General features: G+C 39.0%; 1 protein-coding gene across 3 annotated transcripts in view; it reads left to right on the top strand.

The window, feature by feature from the left end:
• Ylpm1 (YLP motif containing 1) overlaps positions 1-19959 on the top strand; it is a 70515-nt gene extending 50556 nt beyond the window's left edge. For 2 of the 3 annotated variants that reach the window (XM_055592962.1, XM_055592960.1), the window contains 8 exons: positions 604-780; positions 861-944; positions 1211-1294; positions 6444-6524; positions 9534-9585; positions 14274-14404; positions 19075-19257; positions 19564-19959. In XM_055592962.1, coding sequence (XP_055448937.1) covers positions 604-780; positions 861-944; positions 1211-1294; positions 6444-6524; positions 9534-9585; positions 14274-14404; positions 19075-19221 — 756 coding nt within the window. In that variant the 3' untranslated portion in view covers positions 19222-19257; positions 19564-19959. Of the gene's footprint in view, positions 1-603; positions 781-860; positions 945-1210; positions 1295-6443; positions 6525-9533; positions 9586-14273; positions 14405-19074; positions 19258-19563 lie in introns of those variants that run through there. The other variant, XM_055592961.1, reaches the window with a different exon arrangement.
• Positions 19960-26858: the final 6899 nt, after the last annotated feature.

The following is a 26858-nucleotide window of genomic DNA, read 5'->3' as shown; positions in this document are numbered from 1 at the left end:
GGAAAGATGGGGGACCCTATTTTTGTTATTTTTGTTTTGTTTTGTTTTGAGACAGGGTTGGTTGTTGATTTTGGTTTTTTGTGTGTTTTATTTTATTTATTTGTTTGTTTTGTTTTGTTTTGTTTTGTTTTGAGGCAGGGTCTTAACTGTGTAGCCCTGGCTGATCTGGAATTTACCTGGTAGACCAAATTGGCCTTGAGCTCACAGGATATGCCTGCCTCATCTGCTGGGATTCAGGATGTGCACCACCACTCCTGGCTTGCATTGGGGTTTTTGTTTTGTTTTGTTTTGTTTTGTTTTGTTTTGTTTTGAGACAGGGTTTCTTTGTGTAATAGCTCTGGCTGTCCTGGAACTCACTTTGTAGACCAGGCTGGCCTTGAACTCACAAAGATCTGCCTGCCTCTGCCCCTCGAGTACTGGCATTGAAGGCAAGTGCCACCACTGCCCGGCTGCATTGGGAGATTTTTGAAGAAGACTGTCGTCTAGACACAGACTTGATAACTTAGGTGTGAAGGAAAGAGTGTAAAGTTCCCCTGTTTCAGTTTCAGTCTCAGTCAGACTGAGGCTAATTTCCTCATCTTGTTTGCTCTTTTCGGGTTTTAGGTTATGGAGTATGAATATGAGGCTGAGATGGAGGAGACTTACCGCACCAGCATGTTCAAAACTTTTAAAAAGACTCTGGATGATGGCTTTTTCCCCTTTATCATTCTGGATGCTATCAATGACAGAGTTAGACATTTTGACCAGTTTTGGAGTGCAGCAAAAACCAAGGGTTTTGAGGTATAGTCTTAAAGAACTCTGAAGCATTTTTAGTGTGAGTTTTATATGTCTTTGCATAATCATTACTCATTTTTATTTAGGTATATTTGGCTGAAATGAGTGTCGATAACCAGACTTGTGGCAAGAGAAATATTCATGGAAGAAAGCTTAAAGAAATAAATAAGGTGATTTTTCGTAAACACAGCATGTTAGAGCACCCCAACCATTCTTTCAACATCGGCACTCTTGTCATAAGCTCTTACCCTTTTGGGAGTCTTTTTCCTACCTGCTTTAGTAATTGTTTTCTTTTCTGTGTTATAAGTTTAAAGGGTTGCCTAGCTCTTCTTGGAACTGTGTTAAAGTTACAGCATTATTTGCATTTATCTTGATGGCTTACTTGGTCTTAATTGGTGTAGTTGTCTGAGATAACTTGTTTTGAATATCTCAATAGATGGCTGATCATTGGGAAACTGCACCTCGCCATATGATGCGTCTAGACATTCGTTCCTTGCTTCAAGATGCTGCAATTGAAGAAGTAAGTGTGCATCTTTTCCTCAAATGCAGTTCATACTAAGCAACACATTCTTCACCTTCTTTACTTTGAAACTTCCAGAAAAGTTACATGAGCAATGTAAGAGCACACATATACGTCTTAATGATCTTAACCAATCCAGTTGTGAATATTGTCCCACATTTTCTTTATACTTAGTTACATTATTTTAATACCATTGTTGTAAAATCATAAGAGAGTTGAGTTGAAAAAAACATCATAAGCCATCATTCCCATTGCTATCTCCTAAGAACAGGGACATTCTGTAATAAATCCAGTTAATTATAAAATTTAAGAAATTTAGCATAAACCATGCTAATAGCCCACACCTTTAACCCCAGCACTCAAGGAAGAGGCTGGTCTGTGAGTTCAAGGCCAGCCTGGTCTGTGAAGTGAGTTCCAGGACAGCCAGAGCTAGCTACATAAACCCTGTCTCAAAAAAAACCAAAGAGAAAAAAGAGTTAACATTGATACAATACTATATTAAGTAAAATAAATTTCCTCAATTTTTTTTTAACTTAACCCTTCTTTCCCCCACCTCTGCTACACCCATTAGTCACTTCCTTAATTCAGTCTGAATTTCCTTGAGTGTGGGGCAGTTTCTGCCAGAGGGAACATCCATCTGCCTCACCTGATCTTGCATCTCCTTTACGAGGCCTGGCAGTCTGTCTTTTCCTGCTCTCTTACTTCCAGTTTGCATCACCATAAGGGATCAGCAGCAGTTGATACCCTCTAGAGAGGCTGCTCCTTAGCATGGGTGGAAGGCCTCCAGCCCTCTATCTGAACCGTGACAGCCTGCTTGGACATCGACCATAGCCCCCTATCTTTTTCTCCTTAAAAAGAAAGAAACCCAGTTACACATCAATCACTTAAATGCCATTAGGGCACTTTCTCTGAAATTTGCAGGAAAGCTCACATCTGGGACTTTGGGGAATCCACTGAGAAGCCCAAAGGCTTCCTGGGAAAGTTCCTCTTTGACCTCAGCTTTTCAAAACTTTTTCTATCTTGGGAAACTAGGAGAGTTGCAAAACAATTGCTTGGTCACTCTTGGTGGCTCACTTTGGCCCCATCCAATACTCCCCTCCATCCACTACCCAGCAGCTCTGCAACCTCTGGAACTCTACCAAGGGTCTGGAGATCCAGGCATTCCCAGTTAATGTCCACCCTACCCTGGCCGGATCACTCCTCCAAAATGGAATCACCACTTTAAAAAGGGAATTTTCTCCAAGGGAGACCAACAGGCAGCCCAGCCAGCAGGATCAGGTGCACCTCTGCCTTGTTCTTCAAGCCTGGGACAGAATCACCCCGCCCTCTGGTCTGGCTCATAAGACCACACCAGCTTGGTTCGACACCTTCTATCTGCCCATGGATTGCTCAACACCCCTGGAGGGGAGGGGCTGAAGGACTTGGAGAAGGGATGCAAGATGAACACGTTGAAGGGTCAGAAGAACGAGAAACAACATCTGCTGGGCCCACCAGCCTAGCTGGACATGCACCGCCAGGTTAAGTCTTCTGGGTGGGCTGGGAAGAACCCACCAGTTTATTTTTGTTTGAATGTTTTTTTATTTTTACCTCATAGCAGGAATAACTCAATATCAAAGATCCCTTTGTGGAATTCCCCCCCCCACCACCACCACCACCACTAATAATGGGAATAACTCAATCAGTAGTCCTTTTCATGGGAGAAAAAAATTTAGGGTGAGCTAAACTTCCAGTACAAAACCAAACAATCAAGGAATAAAATACTAAGCCAATGCTATTTAAATTTCCAAAGATATTAGCCATGCATTGTATGGGTGATACTTTATTGGCTGATTCAGATGTAGGTAACCTTAAAATATTTCATGAACTAAAAAGGAATTTTTCCTTGTTGGGGATTGCAGATTGCTCCTAAAGAAATACAGGGAGAGAATTCTGTTGATTATCTGAGATACAGGATAGGAATCCAACCATGGAAGGTACAGATCAAAAGACATTGGCCAAGGCCTACTATTAGATTAATTACTCAAGAGCTAAGTAATTTATTCCAAACCTTACATGGTGATTCGAACCTAAATAGTCCAAGAAAATTATCAGCTGAGGCTGAAAGAGAATTGGCTGTGGAAAAGAAATTAGAAGGTGCACATACGAATCTAAAGTTTAATTGTATTTTAGTTATTTTGCCTTCCACTCAGACAGACAGAAATGTCCAGTAGCACCTCACCAAACAAGAAGATGGCCTGCATCTTGCTGCAGGGTAAGGGAAAGAGGAGACGGAGGAAACACCATCCCTACCCCCGGCGGCAGAAGCGGAAGCAGAAGCAAAATCAAGGGGGGACTTATGTTGTGCCAGGGGAAGAAAGTTGCTTTTAATTGCTTGGTTCCTTCCCCTCCTTGGCCCCATCCTAGCTTTTGGGACCCTGCTTGTGTTAGGCCCTGCCTTATTCAGTTTCTACAGCAACAGACGAGTAACATTACCAGGATTGCTACTAATCAGGTCCTGACGCAATACCAGACCTTCCCACAAATGGAGACAGACAACTTTGATGATACCTCCCTTTATATAACAAAAAGTGGAAGATATGGGGTCAGGAGGAGCTGGTCCTGAACAAGAGTGGGGTTGAGGTGCATCCAAACCCCGGGAATCTCATCCTGAGATCGGCAGGAGTAGGACCACTCCGCCTCCCTGCCCTGGTCCTGCATGTCCCAGCACATGTAGTCCTGGCCCTTCCAGAGGAGGTCACATAGCTGGGAGACAGGTTAAACGTCCTCTCTCCTTAAAAGGTCATGTCCAGCAAGTACCCAGAATTCCTCCTTGTGCAAATGAAGCGTTCCCAGCACCTTGGCCTCAACCAATGATGAACATCTACTCCAATAGCCTTCACTTACCCTGAGAGGTTTAAAAATCCTTCATTCCCCTCCCTCCTAATTAAATGAGCTATCTCACTGAAGCCTGTCTCCAGAGAGTCTGTTCTCATTTCGCTTACTGCCACCTGAGGTCTCCACCATTCCCACTTTGCTCCACCTGATTGTGGGAGCTCATTATGCCCCATGACAAGCCGGGGAGCAAAGCCAGGAACAGCACCTGAATTAGCTTAAAAATAGTCTATATTCCTCTCTTATCCTGATGATATACTTGTGACACCTCTTTTCAGTGGTGGTAGCATGAAACATTGTATCCCTGCCTGTCCTGGAATTCCTTTTGGAGATCAGGCTGGCCTTAAATTCACAGAGAAGGCAGGTACCACCATTCCTACCTTTTGTGGCACTTACATAATTTTTTTTAAATGCCTCATTTAATAAAGTGTTTGCCATGAAAGCATTTGACCTGAGTTTTGATTCTCAGCTTCATATAAAATGGGCATATTGGCCCTTGCCTGTAATCCTAGCACTTTGAGGGTGGAGATAAGAGAGAGCCCTGGGGCTCACTGGCTCACTAACCAAATTGGTGAGCTCCACATTCAGTGAGAAACCCTGTCTCAGAAAATAAATCTGCACTCACCTTTAATTCCACTAGTTTGGGTTTAATTAAATAGCAGAAGGGTCTGGGGAGATGGCTGAATGGGTAATGGCATCGGAGAGGGGAGCTAACTCCTGCAAGCTGCTCTCTGTCCTCCTGCTGGGCACATGTGTGCATTCACACACACACATGTGCCTGAGTGAGTGAGTGAGTGAATAAACAAATAGATGTGGAAGAACAAACAAGCCATGTCAGGAGTGCTACATGGATTATGTGTTCTTGGTTCATCACTTCCGGTTCACATCATTTGAGATGTCAGTTTACCTCACTTCACTGTGTTTTAGGCATTGGTCTAAACCTTGGTACCAGTGTCAGAGCTATTGAGTTTTCTACTTTTTTTCCATTCAGAATAAGTAATCTTTAAGTGTCTGTTAATTTTTTGTTCCCAACACATTTTCACTCTGTGGTTACTCTTACATGGTAGTTGCTGGTTTGGTGGAAAAACATATCGTGAAGAGTTAATTTCTATGTCAGTCACTTGTGTACTTCTGTTTTGTTTGAGCTCGTTCTTTGAATGGTGCTATCTTTACTGGGTGTGATTCTGTGGCTCAGAAACAGACACTTCTCCTGTTGCCCAAATTTTATAGCCACATGTGATCAGTCATGCCACCTTCCTAAAAACATATCTTTTTTTTCCTTGGCTTTCATGAGTCCACATTCTTCTGCTTTCCAGTTATCTCTAGATCATCTCAGTACAGTGTCTTTCTGACCTTAAAAGTCATTTAGGGCTCTATGCTTAGCTAAGTTTTACTTTGCACATACAAACAACCTATTTCTGAGAGCATAGATTTTTGCCCATCCTAACTTTCTGGATTGCCTCTTCCCTTATGAAGACTGGTTTGTGTGGTATCACTACCTTAGAAGTAACAATTTTGATGAGGCCTGATGATGTCACCCTTTATCCCAGAACTTGGGAGCGAGAGGCAGGCAGGGCTCTTGAGTTTGAAGATAACCTGATCTTAGAAATCTAGCCAGATCATATTGGTGGGGGGGGGCAGGGAGTTAACAGTTTTGAATGGAGTGCTTTAAGTGCTTTCTATGGTTATTTTCTAAAAGCCTCCCTGAAACATGCTTTGTTAGTGTAGCTGGAATGTAATTCATTTGCACTTGCTCCTCTTATGGCATTCTCTATTTCTTTAGTAGGAAGCACCATGTTGGAAACCAGCTTTTGCTGGTTCCCACCACGTTAGTTATTTTCTCCTTTTACCTTCTAAATACTTGTCACATCCCTGTGCTCCCATTTGCGTTGAAATCATTCTGGGCCAGCCTCTACCAGACCACTTTTTGCTCTGTCTATCTTCTTGTTATTGATGTGCCCCTTCCCCCTTTTCTCATACTTTGAAATTTGATTAGATAAATACTTAAGAGTTTTGTTGAGTATTAAAAATATATCTACTTGAAATAAAAGATTTTACCTAACTTTACAAGGAGAAAGATGAAAATTTCAGGGAAATTTGCAGAAATATCTTTCTGTGATTTTTTAGTCCCACTTCAGAGTTCAGGGTGTTAGAATTTACATGGTGTGTGACAGAGGAGAGCCTGTGCTGTCTTGTGCTCATTCCAGTCTCAGTGAGTCAACATTTTCTTAAATGCTAATGCAATTCTTTTTTAAAAATGACTGTTGACATATTGTAGGTAGAAATGGAAGATTTTGATGCAAATATTGAAGACCAGAAGGAAGAAAAGAAAGATGCAGAAGAAGAGGAAAGCGAACTGGTAGGAGACAGACCAACCACTCTGAGCAAAGTGTCTCTTTGTTATTTTTAAGGAGTGTTTATATTCAGATCTGTAGTTAGATTACTAGTGTTGATACACACTTTTTACAGGAAAAGCTTCCGTAATCATCTTCGTGGAGACTATGGATTCTTTTTATTTTTCCCTAATCCATAAAAGCCCAATGTTGTTAAAAGAAAAATTTAAGAGTACCAAGAAACTCATCTTTGTACTCACTTAGCTGTGGGTGGTTGTAGGGGAGTTTTCTTTTCAAGAAAGTAAATTACATATGAAAGGACTTTTTTTTTTTTCCATTCCAGCAGGTATGTGGTATAGCCTAGTCAACATACACATACTTGTCTCTTCTTTGCCGTAAGATCTTAAAATTGTATTCTGTCACCTGAGGCAGAAGAAGTTATTGAATGAAGAGTCAAAGGGCTGCCACTGTCTGCTGGGTTTGTTCTGTTATATCTTGTTAATTGATGGCAAAAAAAAATGACTGTGTAGGCAATGGATTTTTACCCAGGCGGATAAGAAACTTAATGATGTGAGTTAAAGTTCTGTGTATCTCCTGTAAGTGCTTTGATTACAATGTGGAGATGTTTGCCTTACCCTGTCACTCAAGAAGTGAAACCTATAAAATTACTGATGTTTCAGTGTTGGCTAATGAGGTATGGAGATTAACAATGCCTTTGGATAGTATTGCTTTTTAAATCCACAGTATTACTTGGTTTATTTGACATTTCAGCTCTTGCTAAAGTTGCTTCTCATACGTCTCTTAAAGAAATTGTACAAACTGAGATCCTGATTCCTATCCCCTAAGATATAGTCTACAAGGAATGGACTCTTCAACTCATGTGTCACATAGAAGATTCTTGATATAAACTGTGTTTTATTTAGCATTGGTGTCGACCTCTATATTTCTAGATTTCTTAAATGTGGATTAAAAAATAAGCTTTAAAGTTAATGATAATTGAGTCTCAGTATGTTTTTTAATAGTCTTACTTTTCTTAATCAGGTTGCATTTTGACATACATGATCTAAAATGTGAGGGTGAAATTTACGTAAAGGCCCACACTATTCTTCACAGTTAATAATATCACTAGCTACTTGTAGCTTTACATTGAAAGTGACTATGAGAAATGCAGTGTTTTGGCAGCTCCATCTTTTGTGGCAGTTTTATTTTAGGATATGCTTTATCTCACTTGCTTATATGTAGTCAACTTGGAGCTTTTAATTAAATGTACAATTACTTTTAAAGGGGAACGTTGTAAAGCTCTAGTTTTACATCAGAGAACTAGTAAGGAAGCCTTGAAATTGTACTCTGCTGGATTTCCAGTGGCCTGCTACTTCACAAAGCAGAAGGATGATAGTTTTAAGAATGAATAGGATGGTTCCAGCAGGGAGTAATGAGTATTCTTTTTAATGTTAATCTAAAACTTCTTTAACCCAGTCACATAGCAGAACCTAGTTCTCTTACTCTTGTAATCTATCCCAAGGGTAAAAGATTCCTAGAGAATAATAACCAAGGTGATAGGAGCGAGTTTCAAGTCTCGTGTCATTCAAACCACTTTAACAGAATTCTTGGTAAACTTTGCATTTTCAGTTCTGTACTGGAGGAAATCCAAGCTTTTCTTAGGTAAAAGAATCCTCAGGGCTTACTGCTGAGGTAGAACCCTGCCTTTAGTGCTTCTGCAAACCTAGTGCATATGATTCAGAATCTATAAATGTATTATAGATATTTTAGATATGTATAGTGATGCTTAAGGTTTCTAGCTGTTTTTTTTTTTAGATAATAATTGTGCAAGTTTCCTCAGTATTTCACTCTTAAAACCATCACTTCAGCACAGCTCTTTCTTTATTTGATCTAAAGTGTTTTTTGAAAAGATACTGTAATTTATAATCTGAAATACAACCTACTGATTCCTAATTCTAGAATAAACACCCTCATGTTTCCTGGAATAATGATACTCACAAAAACTCTTCTGTAGAGATTGTTACACTGTCTTTAGCATGTTTTTCAACTCCGCTGTATGTGGGTCTGTTTTATGACCTTGAACATTCTCAACAGTAGAGAGGGGACTCATAAAAGAAAAATACTTTCAATCAATTTGTCTGGTTTACTAGGTCCTAATATTAACATTCCTATATAATAGGATCTAATCGAAAACACAGTCCAAATAAAGGAAATGGGGTATTATGATAACTGACATGGAATAAACTGGGTAGGAGAATAAACAGAAGGGATTGCTATCTAGTAGTAGCCACCCTGGGACATTGGAAAATGGGGGGATTGTTTAAAATAAATTACTCAGTTATCATATGTAAGCTGAAAATTGCTTGTAATTTCTGGTTTATCATATAATAGGGGAACATAATGTTAGAAGATATCAAAAGTAACTTAATTTTCATCTGGTGAAAGAGAACTGCTCTGAAGTTGATTCAATAAAATTAGCCTTTGTAAGCTCTAACTGTCACATGGATAAATCATTTTAAATGAGTGTGAGCTTCATAATGCAGTAGTTGGGTCAGATACCAGTCTTTCTTTTCACATGTGTAAAGAGACACTGGAGTATCAAGTGACTGTCTTGAAGAACACTTTTGGACATCATGGCTTTGTTACTTGAGAACAGCCGTTGTACTTCCAAAGTACCTAGCTAGTTTATAAATTCTCTGAATGATATTGATCCTGGCTCAGTAACTGTACATTCTTACCGTAATTGCTGTACATCTGCTGTTGAGGCTACAGTTGTGATCTTCAACTGTACCTGCCTCAAAGCACCTTCACGACCCTATCCTGACGACTGCTCTGAAATCTGCAGTGAAGTCTGGTGAATTTGATCACTTGCTTTCTTCCAGGATAATAAAGTTGTGTTTTCCATAAGGATATGTTTATAACTAGTGAGTGGAAACTGAATCCATTCCCAGTTTTAATGCTTTTCCAATTCAAACGTGTTATGCATGTATGTGTCTCTTTCTAACCCTTCGAGCTTCTCTCTGTGTACGATTTAGGGTTACATTCCGAAAAGCAAATGGGAGATGGACACTTCTGAGGCAAAGCTAGGTGGGTATTTCCTTTTTCCTGTTTTTATATGTGATACCTGATGGTAATGGTTTAGAGCTTTCCATTGCACAAGGAGTAAAGGGCCAGAAATTTCTGCTTAAAGCAAGATTTTGGCCAACCCACTTCCTTCAGTCAGTTTACTAGCTTTTTGCCTTAACTACTTATATCTGTGACAGATTATTTTTTTTACAAAAAAGCTTTTGATATTATTGGAAGTTTTTAGAATAATTAGAAATATTTGATGAGTTAGTAACATACTGTCACTTCTAACATTTATTTTTTAAGCAGAAATGTATTCCTAACATTTCTTTTTTAAAAGAATATTTATTTACTTGTAACTCACAGTTGACCTTGTTTGTGAGTACTTTAGTAATAATTCTAATAAATATTAGGATTTTTAAAGTAACTAAAAAGAGATATGTGGGTAATAAATTTGAGTTTCTGTGTTGAGGAAAGTAAATACATAATTTGAATATTCAAGTAGACTCCATTTAATTTTTCTTCAGTCTGTCTTTAGTGCCAGGTTGCAAGGTAAACTGGTTAAAATGGTTGTTTAAATCAAACTTTAGAATTGCTTGATTTAGTCAAGTAAAAAAATTGTATATATTAAATGGATTCCTTCAGTATTTTAGTGTGATACTGTAAGGGTTTTTTTTTTTTTTCCCTTCAATTTTTTTACTTCACTTAAAGAGACTAATTTAACATATCAATTAAGATGTGTCAATAAAAATTTAAGGACCATGCCAGGATTTCCTGATTATGAAGGCCTTACTGATTAGGAAAGGTGACTGTCGGCATTTCTCTTCCTGCTGTACTTTGACTCCAGAACCAAGCAACCATCTAAACATCCTGAGTTTGCAGAGATAGTCTGGCCACTCAGCAGTCTTGCTGCTTAGGTCGTGTGTTTTACATTAAAGGGGATGCATTTTGCACGAGCACTTGGCTGAGAGATAGCAGTTGGTGTTAACTAGGTTGTATCTTAAAAGATAAGTTCATAAACTGTAGTAGTATTGTATTATGGAATAGGTGCTTGCTCTAAAGTCTTAAAAAGTCTTAGTGTATCAAGTGAAAATTATTTGTGGTTTATGACATATTTGTTTACAACTCTTTGCTCCGTGAGAAATCAGTAATAGTCCACTGCCTCCTTTCACATACCATCGCTACTTATTTGCTCAAGTGCAGTTAAATATTTAAGAAAATAATAGCTACAGCTTACTTTTTAAAAAGGATGGTATTTTACTTTTGCTTCTTTTGAATTAAGTTAACCCAATTTGAAGTTCTGTACTTTTGAAATAGCCTGACTATAAGATCGTTTGTTTCCGCTGATGCTTTAGTAATTAGCTTTTGTGGCAAAGAATGATCATAAAAACAAGGGACTCATAAGAGGGGTGCATATTTTAATACATTCTTCCAAGGTGTTACGTAATATATTATTTGGGATTGAGCTTCTTTAAAAATGAGCCATCCATTTTCTATTTTCCTTTCTAGTTTTAGAGGAGAAAAGAAAATGAAACATAGCCATGATAACTGTTCAAGAAAAATGGTATTAATATTTGTATTGATTTCTGGGAAATATGACTTGTCTATTACTTATTTTTCAGAAATTTGTCTTGTACAGTCTGTTAGTTTTAAAGACATTATACAGTGAATTGCAGAACTGGATTTGTCATAAATCCTTTTAGTAATGGCACTAATGATCTGGTGATGAATCTAGAAAGAGGTGTTAAAATGAGTGACCGTGATGTTTGTGTGATGACCTGGCATCTGGCAGGTTGATCCTATCTTGAGAGTTAATCCAGCCTTGGAAGAAGGAAAACTGAGTGTGGAAGGAAATGAGTGTCAGCCTTCTCAACATAATTACTAATTTGAGATTGGGCCAACTGAAAACTCTCTTGTAACTCTGAGGATCATCTGAGAATCAGCCTATTTGTGTTGCCTTTCATAGCTCATCAGATTTAATGTTGAGTAGAGTTTACTACCCACACTCTTAATTTTCTCTTCGCATTGTGATTATGCTGAGGTGGGAGCACACTGTGTGGCACATTCAGTGAAGGGCCTGACCGTAGAAGAGTCTTCCATGAGAACATGCTTCTGTACTCTTTCAAAGCAGCTAGGCAGAATTCACTGCAGAAGCTTGATTTGTACTTAATAAACAAGTCAGCCCCTGTCTGGAAGCAACATCAATTTCAAACAGTTCAGAATTGGCCTGAGTTGTACTGGCAAGCTATGACAGTGTGGTTGACAGCTGCCTGACCAGTGTTAGTTACACCTGACTGCTCTTTCCTAACTGGGAGATAGAGGTGGTAATGGAAGAGTTAGGTTTTACACACATCTACTGGGGTTTAACCCTGAAGCTACTTCAGTTCCAATGGTGTGATTTTAGTTTCTCACACCTAGAATATTTGAGAGTGTTAACCATCCTAATAGGTTTCTCCATATAAAGTACTCTGCTTTTGTCATCATACTGTCACTTGTCTACACTTATGAGTTGTATTCTAGCCTTCTACTCATCAGATAGATGGAATCATCTTTCACAGCTGAGATGTAATTGGCACGTATGTAGGCACATAGCTCTTGTATTACCCTGGACAAATTTTCAAATACCATTTACATTTAGAAAATATATAGATGTATCTATGGAATTCTTCTATTGTGCTATAGTAATATGCAGTGTTTTAAAGATGTGGTAAATTCTGTGACTGAGCAAGTTGTATCAAAAACTTCATCTTCTTAAACTTTTATCTTTTGCAACTCAGGCCTCTGATGTATGAATGGACTGGACACCAGTCTTTCTTCTCTAGCCAACACCCAGACTCTTCCCTTACTTTATCCCATCTGAGTGTATGGGGTTCTGGTATTCGTATGGATGAGGTGTTGAGCCTTTCTCAGCACTCAAGTGAAACTTTAAACATGAATACACAATACAGTTTCAAAATAAATATTTCAAATTAGTGTGCTCTGACTAGAAATACAGTCTTTGGGCTTTGTGTTGCAAATACAGAACACCTGATCTGTGCCTCCTGCCGTTACCTAGTGTACGAGGAAATACTCTTGCAGCTTCCATTCTGCCTTTCTGCATAGCTACCTGACCATGCTCTGTTGTTAGAATTGAAACATGAAACCTTTCCTTCAGAGTATTTTCATGCAAAGTCAATTGTACTAAATTTGGGAATCCTTGAAGTTTATTTAGTGAGTGTGCTGGAGCTTCTTACTCATCTGATAATGCTGTACATTGTGGAACTAAGGTCGGCTTTATTGTCTGTGGGACGGCATGGGTTTTCTGATACCGTGTATTGTGTCCCTACGTAGTCAAGGATTCTGTACAATATGGCTTGTCAGTAGAGCCATTTGGTTCAGCATTTAATCAACAGAAGAGGTAGAAGATTGGTTCTGTGTAGCCCATCACAGGAGAATTTTGTGGAAACAAGATGATACAATTTTCTTGAGTTTTGTAAACTGTTGTCATTTATATTACTGATTTTTCAATAATTGCTTTTGTGAGGGAAGGGTATGGGAAGTGACACTTTTACCAGTTACACAATCTTTATGGCTTTTTAAAGTTTGTATAAAGTTAGTCATGTGTGGATTTTGTATATTTGAAAACATAATGTTTCCCTTCTAACCACTGTTTCCATTGCACATTCCATAAAAAATTCTCTCCAACTTGGTGCCTTAAGGATTTCTGCCATACACATTCTGCATCCTTGCTGGAGCTGAATGTTTGTTCTATGTGTCTCAAGCAGTTAAGTTTCCTTTATAAGCCTATTTTAACAATAGTGTGTTCAGATAACTTCAGGGCATGCAAGTGCTTCATTGTAGCTGAAATGTATATAACTCATAATATTCCACATCTGTGTTCAGAATTAATATTAACAACCAATAAAAAAGGCATAACACATTTTCATTGTGTGTTATTTAAGACACCTAACCTCATATCTCATAATTTCTGAGTGTGCTGTTTATTTGATAATAGTGAACTGTTGGGAGGCCAACTCCTTCCAAATTAAGATTCAAGATGAAATACCAGATCTGGTCACATGGGCTGACTTACCAGCTTTTAGCATGGTAAGTCAACAGTACCTTCCAGTATACTCAAAGTACAAGAGTGACAAGAGTCATTCGTACTTTACAGTATACTCAAAGAAAGAAGCGGTCTCACATAGTCGTCTTGCTCATGAACATTAACTCACGAGTGCTCTTAGGCAAATCATAATTAAACACGCCCTTAAACATGATCTTGTTATTATCTTGCTTCTCTCTAATTTCCGTATGACACAGTATCACACATAATTGTAGCTCAACTGAGTGGTATTAACTCTGTTACGGAAAACAACAATAATTGTCTGTAAAGATACCTGTTTTTCTTTCTTTCAGAGCATGAGAGCTGAAGTGTGATTTTTCTGAGGGTGGGGAGCCAGGAAATAGGGTCTTTTCTTGCCTTGTTCATAGTTATTACTAAAACCATCAAAATTTAAATATAATGACTACCAGTACAAACACTAAACAGATGGTGGGGATCACATAAAATTTGATATTTTCTTAGCCAAGAAGATAGTTTGGATCTCAAAATGATGCTGCATTGAAAGATGTGGATATAACCTCTGGAACAATCCAGCCCTCCTTTTCCTTTGTGTGTCATGTGCAAATTCACACACTTTTAATGCTGTGGCTCTGTGTTTGTCCCTCAGACAAGTTGGATGGCTTGAGGACTGGTACTAAAAGGAAACGTGACTGGGAGGCGATTGCCAGCAGAATGGAGGATTACCTTCAGCTCCCTGATGATTACGACACTCGTGCTTCTGAGCCTGGGAAGAAGAGGGTAAGAGACTTGTCACTAACTGCCGAAACATGAAGGGCTCGTTCAGATAGCATTTGGTTAGGGGTGGAGAAATGGCTGTCCATACAGTGCTTGTCATGCAAATATAAGGATCCGGGTTAGTCTCTAGTTCCCAGTTCCCTGTTCAGCACACGTGAGTCAATTTTTACAAGCTTGTTTTCTTTATTTTATTGGTATGATTGTTAACCTACATTTATGTTATGTGTGCCATGTGCATGCCTGGTGCCTGCAGAGAGCAGAAGGAACATCATATCCCCTGGAATGAGTTACAATGAGTATAAGCTGCTATAAACTTGCTAGACAAAATCTGGGTCCTCTGCAAGAGCAGCAAGTGCCCTTAACTCCTGAGTTCTCTCTCCAGGCCCTCTTCGTATTTCTTTTAAATTAATTTCCATAGTGCTCGACTATTAAGACTATTTCAGTATGAGACAATAAAAATGTTAGTAGATTATGTTGTGATGGGTATTGTTTCAAAGAATCCATACTGTAGACAAGTCAGGTATGATGGTAATACCTTTAATCCTATCACTAAGAAGGCAGAGGCAGGTGAATTTCTGTGAGTTCAAGGCCAGCCTAGTGTATATAGTGGTTATAGTGTATCCAGGTTATCTCTTCTTGGGAAACAAAAGCTTTCAAATACTGAAGACATACTGTAAACCTATTCTTGTCAATGTAGTTTGAGGAGGTGGGGAAGGAAAAATCCCATTAATGGCCTTTCACCTATGCCACACACAAGGACTTTAAGCCTAAAGCCAGCTGATGTAGAATTGGCTCAAGCTAGGCCTGGTGATGCATCCCTGCAATCTTGGAAATAAAGGCAGGAAGATTGTCCATGACTTGAGGACACCCTGGGCTTCAGAGTAAGAGCCAGTGTCACAAAACAGCATGTTAAATAGGAGGAATGGTTCTGCTTGGGAAGTGGCTTGTGAGTTACAGTTCTGGTGAGAGTGAATAATTTGAAATGGAAACTGATTTTATCTATATTTTACTCAGATAACCATGACTATCTTCAAAAAGTGATTCTGTAGGGTTGGTCCTATTAAAAATGACCTAAATGACTAGGTATTAAATTTGTGCTGGTAGTGTAACTCAGAGTTTGAGCACTTGCTGTATATGTCAGGCTCTGGACTCCCTCCCCAGTACCACAAATACATAAACAAAATTTTTAAAATTACTGCTTATGATTGCTTTTCTGAACAGAAATTATATTTCCTCACACATAAAATAGGAAGGGCAGTCTCAAGAGGAAGCATTTAATGCAACTTCGAAAGATTAGAAAGTGATTGAGCTCCAAGAAGTTTTAACTTTCTTAGAGATATATTTTTTAATTTTATTTTTTATTATTAGTTACATTTTATTAACTCTGTATCACAGCTGTATCCCGCTCCTTCATTTCCTCTGAAGCCCTCCCTCCCTCCCTCATCTCCTCCCTGCCCCTTTCCAAGTCCACTGATTGGGGAGGACCTCCTCCCCTTTCATCTGATCCTGTTTTATCAGGTATCTTCAGGACTGGCTGCAAAGCTCTCCTCTGTGGCCTAACAGGACTGCTCCTCCCTTGGGGGGTGGGGAGGTCAAAGAGCCTGCCATTGAGTTCCTGTCAGAAATAGTCCCTGTTCCCCTTACTATGGGAAACCAGTTGGTTACTGAGCTACCATGGGCTTCATCTCTTAGAGATATTTTTATGTCAGTGGATGACACATGGACTAAAACCTTTCAGTGTTAGTTAAGCTTTCCAGTATAATTTTCAACAGTTAAAGCGCTCCCTCACCCCACCCGAGGAAACATGACATAGTGTTGGTACTCTCAAAAGTACCTTTAGGAAAATTAGAAGGGACTTGGACTTTTTACATTTTTCTAGGCAGGGTTTCTCCGTGTAGTCCTGGCTGTCCTGGAACTCCAGGATGCCTGGAATCCCAGGATGCCTGGAACACCACACCTGTTAATTAAAAAAAAAAAAATATATATATATATATATTTTTTTTTTAAAGTCATTTATGCTAAATGTGTTTTATTTTTCAATTTGATTTTGCCTGTGTGTCATGTGCGAGAGTGTGTGTGTGTGTGCGCGCGCGCACAGATGGTTAGGCTTTGTGGCAGGACCTTATACCCATTGTCTTAGTTAGGGTTTCTCTTGCTATAATAAATGCCCTTAACAAAAGAAGGTTGGGGTGAATAGGGAGGGACTTTCCTCTTACCAGTGCTCAGGTCACATTCTATCACTAAGGGAAGTCAGGACAGGAACCTGGAGGCAGGAACCAAAACAGAAATTGTAGAGGAAACTGCTTACACAGCTCAGAACCACCTGCCCAAGGTGGTGCTCACTCCCACATGGTCTGCCTACCCACGTCAATCATTAATCAAAAAAAAAAAAAAAAATGCTTTACAGACTTGCTCGTAGGCCAGTTTGGTGGGAGTCATTTTTTTCAGTTGAGGTCTTCTCTTTTCATATGATTCTAATTGTGTCTGGTTGACAAAACAACAACAAATACAAGCCATCTCAGTGATCACTAAAACCAGTGCTTTCTTGAAAATAAATAAATAAATAAATTTTCTCTGTTTTAGAGTCTAAACTTTAGATTCAAAAGTAGCAGGATATGGGGCGAGAGGGATGGCTCAGCAGTTAAGAGCACTTGCTGCTCTTGAAGAGGACCCAAGTTGGGTTTCTAACACTGACATGGTGACTTACAACTTAATTGTCTTAATTCCAGTTCCAGGGAACATGATAATCCTCTTCTAGCCAGGGACACTGCACACTTGAGATGCACATACATTCATACATGTAGGGAAAGCATTCATACACAGGATAAGTAAGTCTTTAAAATAATTTTTTTAAGTAGCTACATACAGTTATTCAGTGTACTTAGCTGTTGAAGATGCTCTATGTATTTAAATGTATTGTGAGCTTAATTAACCTTTTCTTCATTCATTGGTCTCTGGATGTCTGCCCATCCAACCTTTATCACCCTTAACACTAGTAATATTTCAACAAGTGTATACCCTTGATCCTAATGGACCTAAGAGTATGTATGAATTATATAGTACTTTTTTACGTAAAGCTCAACAGTAAGATACTTACCGTGCATATATAAGGCCCTGGGTTCAATCCTCATTACCACCAAAAAAGAAGAGAAACATCTTGGTGGTTGTTTGAAATTCTCAGGGAGGAGAAAACCACATTTGTTAAAGATTTTACACAGTTAATTCCCACCAGTACATCTGAAAATTTTATAATTTACTTTTGTTTTTTGCCTATAAAACTTGATGAAACTGCTTCCACACTGGAGCATGCCATTTGGTACAACTGTAATCTGTGTTCCCAGGCCATGGTCACTCATATTTGGCTCAAGAATTAACTGTTTAAGAAGAGGCAAGTGTGGGGCTAGGGAGATGGCTTGGTGGATGAAGTGCTTGCTGAGCAGACCAGAGCTCGGAGCTCTAGATGAGAAGGCAGATGGGTGCAGTGGCCTGCCTGTAATCCCAGCATGTGGACAAGGAACCCCAGGCAAGCTGTGCTGGTGGGCTCTGCAGAGCTCTGGGTACACGTCTGCGATTCTCCCTCCGCTGCTAGCATCCACACTCACGTGTGTGATCGCACCAGTGCACATGTATGCACACACACCACACTCATGAATACATACAAAAGTAGAGGTAAGAAAGAGTCACATGTTAACCAGTCTTCTCTACTATTGCTCTGTATCTTCCCTCTGATCGGATGTTAGTTGCCTCGGCATTTCACTGTCAGACTAGCGAATGGTAAAAAGTAATGTCAGTGTACCTTAAAGCAATAATGCATTTCCGAACAAAATTCCAGTGTTCTGGAATTTTGGGACATAATAAGTCACAAGGCATGTTTAAAATATAGCATATTAAAATGTAGTGCATGCTTTGATACTTTGAGTGCAGTGCGAGTAACAGTATCATAATCTCTCAAATATTTTTGTTCTTAAGGAAAATGACATATATGCATGTATTAAGTACCAATAGGAAATATTCCTGGTAAGTTGAAATCTTACCAGAACATGTGAAGCAGTAGTCTCTGTAGTTTATGAGTAAAAATAACACTACTAGCCCCCTGGTTTGTTTTTGTTTTTTGTTTTTCTGATTAAATTGCAAGCAGTAGTTATTCTACAGATATAAAGTGTTGTCCTTGATCAAAGTCCATATGTAGTATATGTTTCTGTTTATGGAAGCATAGTCACCATGTAATGGAAATTCAAAAGTAGGTATGTCAAGCTTCAGACAAGCCTAGGGAAGTAATAAGTAATTATAAAGGGTAAAGTGGAGAAGTATGTGTGGGCTGACACTAGGTACACAGGGCTCAGAGCTGTAAGATGAGAACGAGAAGAAAGTATATTGCTTGTGTAAAGTGCCGCTGGTACTGGCCAGCAATGCCATGCAGCTGACATGACACATCAAGAGGCTTTAGTGGTGAGTAGTTAGGGCTATAGTTGGGGGAAAGTTTAAAACAGGTCAGTCACAACTGTGTATTTTAAGAAGGTTACTCTGGCAGAGAATGGAAACACTTTTTGATTTGTAATTTAAAGTCTGTTAGTCTAGCCAAGTAATTTGGATAGCAAACTCTCTAAAGAGGACACCTTTGGGGTTCCCTCCTTCCTTCCAGGCAACCCAATCTAATGCTTTTTTCTCTTTAGGTGAGATGGGCAGACCTAGAAGAAAAGAAGGATGCAGATAGGAAAAGGGCCATAGGTTTTGTGGTCGGACAGACTGATTGGGAGAAGATCACAGATGAAAGTGGTCACCTGGCTGAAAAAGCCCTCAATCGAACCAAATATATATGAGACTTAGTTTTTGAATGGAGTCATTTTCTCTCTAAGGTAAGGGTACCCAACCACATAAATAGCCTGTTATGTGGTTACTTCGAAAATTTTGAGGACAGCATGCTTTACTAAAATGATTTTTCTAGTTCTGAACAAGTAAGTATGTGCTAGCACTAACTTTTGCAATACAGAATATTAGGAAGCAGCTTTCTGTAAGCCAGCTCAATTGTAAAAGGCTTAAGAAAAGCTTGGATTCTGTGTTCTTGGGGAGGATGGATGGAGTCATTCTAAGATAGATACTGAAGTCTGCTGAGTCTTCTGTGTACCCATTCCTGGAGTGACCCCATTTTCTTTTCTTTCCAGGTGGTTCGCTTTGAGGTGACCTGAAGCCAAGGCCTCATGAAGCTTCCTTGTGTCATGAAGCTTCTTGTGTTTCTATGTTTCAATTTTGTTTTGTTTCTACCACTTTCATTTTTAAAAGTTCTCCAGTATCCCCAAGAAATTTTAGGATCTTGCTGTATCCAAGCAAGACATTAATTTTTCTTTTTAACTAATTTGGGGAGGGAGGGTTAGCTTAACTGCTGAAGTCAGGTGGGGATCCATAGGAGGATTCCAACAGAATATTTCCTCCACTGTACACTGTCACAGACTATCCTCATTGATTTGTGGCTGGTTTTGTTTTTTTACTGTATGTAACTGGTAGCTGATTGTACTAGGATTAAAAAGAATAAACTTTCACGATAAAGCCAATGAAATTCATAGGCTGTACAGTGTGGGCCCTTTTCTCTTATTTTCTTAAATTTATTTAAGAAAATATTGTTATATAAATGCAGTATGTCCTGCTTGCTAAACACTCCGAAACCTCTTTTCTATTGAATATGAGCACAGCTATTTGGTAGCACATTGTAAAATTCAAGGTTCAGTGATAATCAAAACATTCAACTTTGCTTTATAGCTGATTTCTTTTTCTTTGTGTCTAAAAGACTAACAGACCAGGTCTAAATACTTATCTCTCGGGGCGTGTCTCTTCTGTAATTTTTTTTTTTTTTTTTTTTTTTTAGGAGAGGGGGGAAATAAGGTGTCATCTCGTTAGTCATCCTTTTTCTTTCTGCTTTGTGCTATTTTATGTTTGATTTTTTTTCCCCCTCTTAGCTGGTTTTGTATACAGGTAAACAGAACTACTGTTCTCCACAGAACTCAAGCTGTTGCCTTCCTTTGAACTTGAATCATTGCTTTCTCAGTCAGGATCAAGGTGAAGGAGTATGGAAATGCACAGCCCTCTGGCAAGCAGCCTTTGAGCCTGCCAGCGTTTCAGGTTCTTGCCAGATTGCTCACTATTGGAAAGTTTGGTCTTCTGCACAGAATTTCATCTCTTGTGTATAATCCCAATCAGAGCCCAGAAACAGAGCTTAACCCCAAATAGCATTCTTCTTTAAATATAGAAAGGGGTTTCTTTTCCCTTTATTAGTCTTCAAATTAAAGTCATTTTCTATCATGAAGATAAAGATGAACTTTCTTCCATAAATGCCATTCTTTGTTTGTAAGCCAGCTCAACATCTTGTGAATATGTTCACTGAAGACCTTAGCATTGTGTCATGGATGGAAATCTCCAATCTTCAATGAAATTCAACCTACGTTAAATACTGTGCCTAGAGCTAATATTTCCTAACAGTTCAGGAGTGTCACTTTGGGTTCAGTAATGGTCTTACCAGACTGAAGGTGCCAATCAATGGGAAACCCAAAAACTTCTGTACTTTTATCTTCTGTGAAATTCTGAATGTTTAAGCCTAAAAGACTAGGTTCATTAACAAATTAATGTTGAATGTATAATTTCCTCCCTTAAATGATTCCCACTATTTGTAGTATTTAATAAGCTGTTTTGGTGGCTAAGGCATGTAATATATTTCTACATATTGAGTCATCTCAGCTGCCATTATTATATTGGAAAAAGTTACATGCCAAGATAGCCAAATAGAATCATTGTTTGTACAAAGACTCATTTACTACTTAGTAGTGCTTCCCCAGGCCTTTTCTCACCAAAGACTTGGAAAGTTTGTTCCCTGCTTGGGAAAAAAGAAAGTCCTCTTTGTTCCTCAGTTACCTTTAACCTTTCTGCAGCATTTGAAACACCTGCAAGATGAGAAGTGGTTACCCATGGATCATGGGCCTCAGCAGCATCAGCCGTGACCTGTGCCAGCTTTCAGAAAGTAGTTAGAGCAGTCATAGGGAATGAACATAGAGCTTCCTGCTTTAGGAAATGTAAAGAGAGTCATGAAAAAGATAAGGAACCAGAAAGCAGTAAGAAAGATAACTGAGTAATATTTGATTCTGCTAGACCAGTAGGAAACTGTTAAGAAATCCTCAAGTTTTTATTATCACCAAAAAGAGAATAGAAAGTCAGGTGGTGTCTTGGAAATAATTCAGTTGGGTATAAATTATAGTACCAAACCTAGAGTTCGTGTATTTGCTAGTATTAATGTTATCTTTCTTATTTCAGAAAGCAATTAGGTATGTTTTTACATTTTTATTTAAGTTATATTATTTTGAATGCATTGGTGTTTCTTTTCTCTTAATACAAAATAGTCTGATGTTAGAAAGTGTTCCAGATATTTTAAGCCATCTGTAACATTTTTTTTTTTTTTCATTTCAGTGATTCAGATCCACTTGTAAGATTTCTGATCAAGGAACTTGGTAGATGACAGAAATTTTCCTGTTTGAGAATTATTTGTTTAGGATTAAGTTGGCATATTTCAAATATTCAAGTGGCTTCTCGCAGAAATCATAAGATTCCACCAGTACACAGAAGCTGGACTTTTGTTACCCTGTAGTGCTGCTGGAGATCAGTGCCAGAGCCTCATAAGGCACAAGTGTTCAATCAACTGAATTATATTCTCAGCCCATAAAATTTAGTTTTGATTGGCACAATTTTCTAAAAGGTTGCATATTTTGTTCAGATATTAGTAAATAATCCAGAAAGGGTTCTTAAATTTTTCTAGCTGGATTTATTTCTTTTGTGGCAGAAAGAGCAAGTCAAAGTAGACACCACTCCATCCAGTTTAACTATACATTTCAAATTGGATTTACTAATAATTGTCCACTTAGGTTTCCTTGGTTTGGAGGCCCTTGGTATTTGTGTTAAGTGTTTTATCTTGGTAACTGCAAGTTGCAGATATTTGTTAATGGGCATCAAGAGCCTAGCTTAATTGCCAGAACTGTAAAAGCAACAAGTTCTCAGATACAAACAGGCCATGTAGCTGTTCTAGGTGGATTTGGGAAATTTAATTCAAGTGTTTTGGGAAGCCAAAGAAGGAGAATTATTTGTTTTTGTATTGATAGATTGTAATACGAACTCCAGTCCCTCTCTCAGAACCTGTATGACCTCAGTTGACTCTTTGAACCTGAGCACCAGTTTGATCTATAGAGATGAAAATGGAATAATAAACACATGTTTATCTAATAGGGATCATAAGAAAAGCACACCTCAGAGTTGTTCTGAGGATTAAATTGGGATAACACAATTGTTGCTATCATAGTACCAGCAGCATAGTAGAAGTAGTGCTGGGCAGTGGTGGTGCACACCTTTAATCCCAGCACTCGGGAGGCAGAGGCGGGTGGATCTCCCTGAGTTCAAGGACAGCCTGATCTATAGAGTGAGTTCCGGAACAGCCAGGACTATGCAGAGAAACCCTGTCTTGAGAAACAAAAACAAAACAAATCAGTAGTAAATTACCTAACTTATTCTCATATGCTTTTGAAACTCTTAGTTTCCGACTGTTCTAAAGAGAGTTCTGCTACCCTGTGTAGTCAGCTGCTATAGACTGAACTGAGCCAAATAAAGTAGTGCAGAGTGTGGGGAGGTAGAAGAGTGATAATTTCAAAGTGTTTTCAGGAAGCTGGTGTTCCCTGTTTTTAGGACCCGCATGGAGGCTTGAGAGCTCAAGATCGAAAGCTAAGTGCATCCTAGGCAGGAGTCATGACAAAATGGAGTAGGCATGAGCAAAGCATTACATATTCAAACCAAGTCATGATGTTTATGAATATGGGCTACATTCATATGGTATAAAATTGGAGATGGTCAAGAATGTCTATAAAGTTCCTACCATCTGTCCCCTTCAGGTTCCCACTGCACCACCTGTAACCAGCATTAAAAATTAGTTCTGTGCTTTTTAAGAAAATGTTGTAGGATGGCTTTAAGTATTCACTTTGCCAATGGTCTTTGTGGACAACCTTAAATACCTTTAATGGTGGAGCTTAGTGGCCATTCAAATCATGCATAAAATACTTCTGTTATCTTCCTTTAGTTTTCCAAAGGTACTGTCTTTATCTTACTACAAAGGGTGTTTTCTGAAAACTTTAGAAATGGTTCCGACTATTTCACTATTCTCTTTGTGGCGTTGAGCATATGGTACAGATGTTATACACTTTTATCACTTGCAGGTTTGAATAGTCACCCCTAGAGCCCCTTCCACATTTCTTATTCTAGGCAACCACTATTCTGTTTTCCATTTGTATAATCTTGTCACTTAGGGGAATGTTAAACATGTGAAATACACTATATAATATTTTGGGGTTGCTGTTTACCTTTTGTCATTTGGCACAGTTCCTTTGATCCTCGTTCAAATTGTCATGTATATCAGTCATTTATTCCTTTTTATTGCTGACTGGGCATTAGATCCCATTCTCTCTTGTTGCTGTATCATATAATCAACATCATTATGAAAATTTACTTACCAGGTCTCTATTATTGGGTTCTCCTGTTGTCTTTTGCTATTCTAATTTGCGAATTTCCTGTGTACTCAATACCTCTGCCTTCCTGCACCTACCTAATTTCTAGCAATGAAGGAACAATACCAACGGCATCCTTTGCACAGACGTCCTCAAAGGGTGACATTCAACACAAGCCCAGTGCAGTGGTGGACTACTATCAAGAGACCTGACTAATGAGGTGACAACGCCAGACTTTCTTTCCTAGAAAACCCTTCATGATTGAATTGTGACAAAACGACGAGTTGGGGTGTATCGTGGAGGACCAGAATGGCCAGAGACTCGGGCTCCCTGATCCATACACAACTTGAGAGTTCAGACCCTAGGCTACTGTCCTTGGGACCTGGATGTTGATATGTACCTGTACCTCAAGGAGTGAACCTGTTCTCAGTTCTGTGGTCTATTACATTCTGAAAGTCAGGAGCACCCTGGTGCCCTGCAGTGATGCAGGGCCTCTGCATGCCAGCAGTTCTTTGCATTTGGTATTCCAGAGGGAACCTGGGAACTTAACGCTTTACACATAGGTAAAGCTTAACTTTGAGTCTTCCACTTAAAAAATTTGAATTTCTTGCCAGATATCCATACTCTTGGTTTTGATAGTAAATCATAGATAGTAATAAAAAATCTCACCATATATGAGGAATAGAAACATTCCCTTCTGTTGTCATTTAAAATCTCGCTCAGGTCTACTATTTTGTTGAGAGTCTACTTCCTGGTTAGGAATGATGTTTGTGAATTATTCTCCCTGTCACTCCTTCCCTCTTTCCTTTTCCTTTCCCTCCCTCCCTCCTTTCCTCTTTTTCTCTTTTTAGAACCTTCATAACTCCATGAGGAAGACGAGGAACCCCAAAAGGATCAGTAATACCTCTCATCTTCCTCAAGAATCAGTAGAGTACTTTGCTTCCCTTTATGTGGTTGCCAGAATTGTTGCAAGATTACCTCAAATTAAAGATGTTAATTGTTTTTTTTTTTTTAGTCGCTGTGCCAGAGTTGGGTAACATTTCACTCCATAAAATATGCTACTTGTTCTCTTGTACTTATTTCTTTCGAAGCATTTAACTCTTTGGCTTGTATATTTATAGAGTGAGTGAATAATGGGGTACTTCTTGTGCAGAAATCACTGATTCATGTAGAATTGACAGGTGACACCTGAGGCAGAGGTTGCTTTTTCTAAAACCCTGGGCATGGTGACACATGCCATAACCTCAGCACTTAAGGGTTGGAGTTAGGAGGATCAGGAGCCCAAAGCCAGCTTTAGCTATATAGACATCCTTTATTTTCTGATAATTCCCTTTGTATATACAATATGTCTTAAACATACACATTCCCAACTCTCCCCCCGCAGCCACCCCATCCCACCCCACCCCACTTCATGGCCTCTCCTTTCTTGTGGCTGCTTTTGTAACACACTGATTCCAGTTCATGTTGCTTGCTGGAATGTTGGATGGTCTTGCTAGTTTGAATGAGTGCACTAGCTCTGGCATGTTCAGCAGACAGCATCTCAAAACATGCTTACCCATTCTCCTGCTCTTACATTCTTTCTACCACCTCCTCCACAATGTTACTTGGGATGGGGTGAGTGTAAGCACTAAACCTATATTTATTTGATTTTTTTTAACTTGAAAATTTTAGCAACCAGAACTTTATTTTGGAAGGTAGGTTTTAAGCACCTTAGCTCACAAAGCCTGCCTGCCTCATCAGACTCAAGGGCTCTCACTTTCAATCACTTAACATTTAACAGATTAGAGGGACCTTTGGGTTCATTCTAGTCACATGCATCCTCCACCCCACCTCCCATTCATTCATTCATTCATTCAAACAGATGAGCTAAACAAAAGGATTTGCTTAACTTCCTATAGTGATGGAGGGCTGGAGTTTGGGTTTCCTGGTCCACAACTCAGTACTTTGGTTTTTTTACAGTTCCTTTATGAGGCTTTGACAAAATTTTAGGATGGTAAATTCTCTGCTATTGTGTGTGTAATTAAACTATATGAACTTGAAAATATATTCTGTAAGTTTCCCTTTGAGGAACAGTGTCATATACTTAAACATCTTCCTGAATTCTAACAGTTGGAGGGAAGCTGTATACCCAGGCTTTCCCATAAATGGTTACTGTGTGCTAAAGTGGTGTTTCTTTTTTTTTTTTTTTTTTTTTTTCTTTTTTTTTTTTTAGTGGTGTTTCTTTTTACTCACAGCTTAAAAGTTTCATTATGTGCCAAAACAATGGAGTTTTCCTCACAGTAGGGAAAATAATTTGTTTTGTTTTCTTCTTTGTTTTTGTTTTTTCAAGACAGGGTTTCTTTGTGTAGCCCTGGCTGTCCTAGAACTTGCTCTGTAGACCAGGCTGGGCTCAAACTCAGATCCATCTGCACCTGCCTCCCAAGTGCTGGGATTAAAGGCGTGTGCTACCACGCCCAGTAGAAGCCAATTTCTTTAGCTCTAGTAATCAGCACCTTATCTACTTGACTTGATAATTCCCCATTAAGCCCCTTATTAACTTAATGGCTTTGCATGGAAGTTTGTTAGTAACCTGGCACAAGCTCCAGCCTCCATTCTTCTGCAGGGACAATGACTCAGCTCCCTGATATTCCCTTCTGGTTTTCCTGTTTCCTCTTTATGAAATATAATTATCTGAAGGCCCAGTTCACATGTTCGCTCCTCCTTGAAGCTCATCCTCATCTTGGCCCTCCTGGTTATGTCCTGCTGTCCTTGATTTGCCTTTACAGTTGAATAACTAGGTATTTGTCTTTCATATCCTCTCCAAGTCATAAGAGCAAGCTCTTTGAAGGTAAGAACTGTGTGTCCCTCCTCTGTCCTGGTCTCAGCCTCATATGTGCTATCTGTTCTTTACATCTGGTGCTCAGCAGTGGTACCCAGAGATTGAAATATGAAAT

Source organism: Psammomys obesus, unplaced genomic scaffold, assembly GCF_907164565.1.
Source record: "Psammomys obesus unplaced genomic scaffold, mPsaObe1.curated_primary_1811, whole genome shotgun sequence".
Classification (NCBI taxonomy): Eukaryota; Metazoa; Chordata; class Mammalia; order Rodentia; family Muridae; genus Psammomys; species Psammomys obesus.
This window is presented reverse-complemented; position numbering and strand designations above follow the sequence as displayed.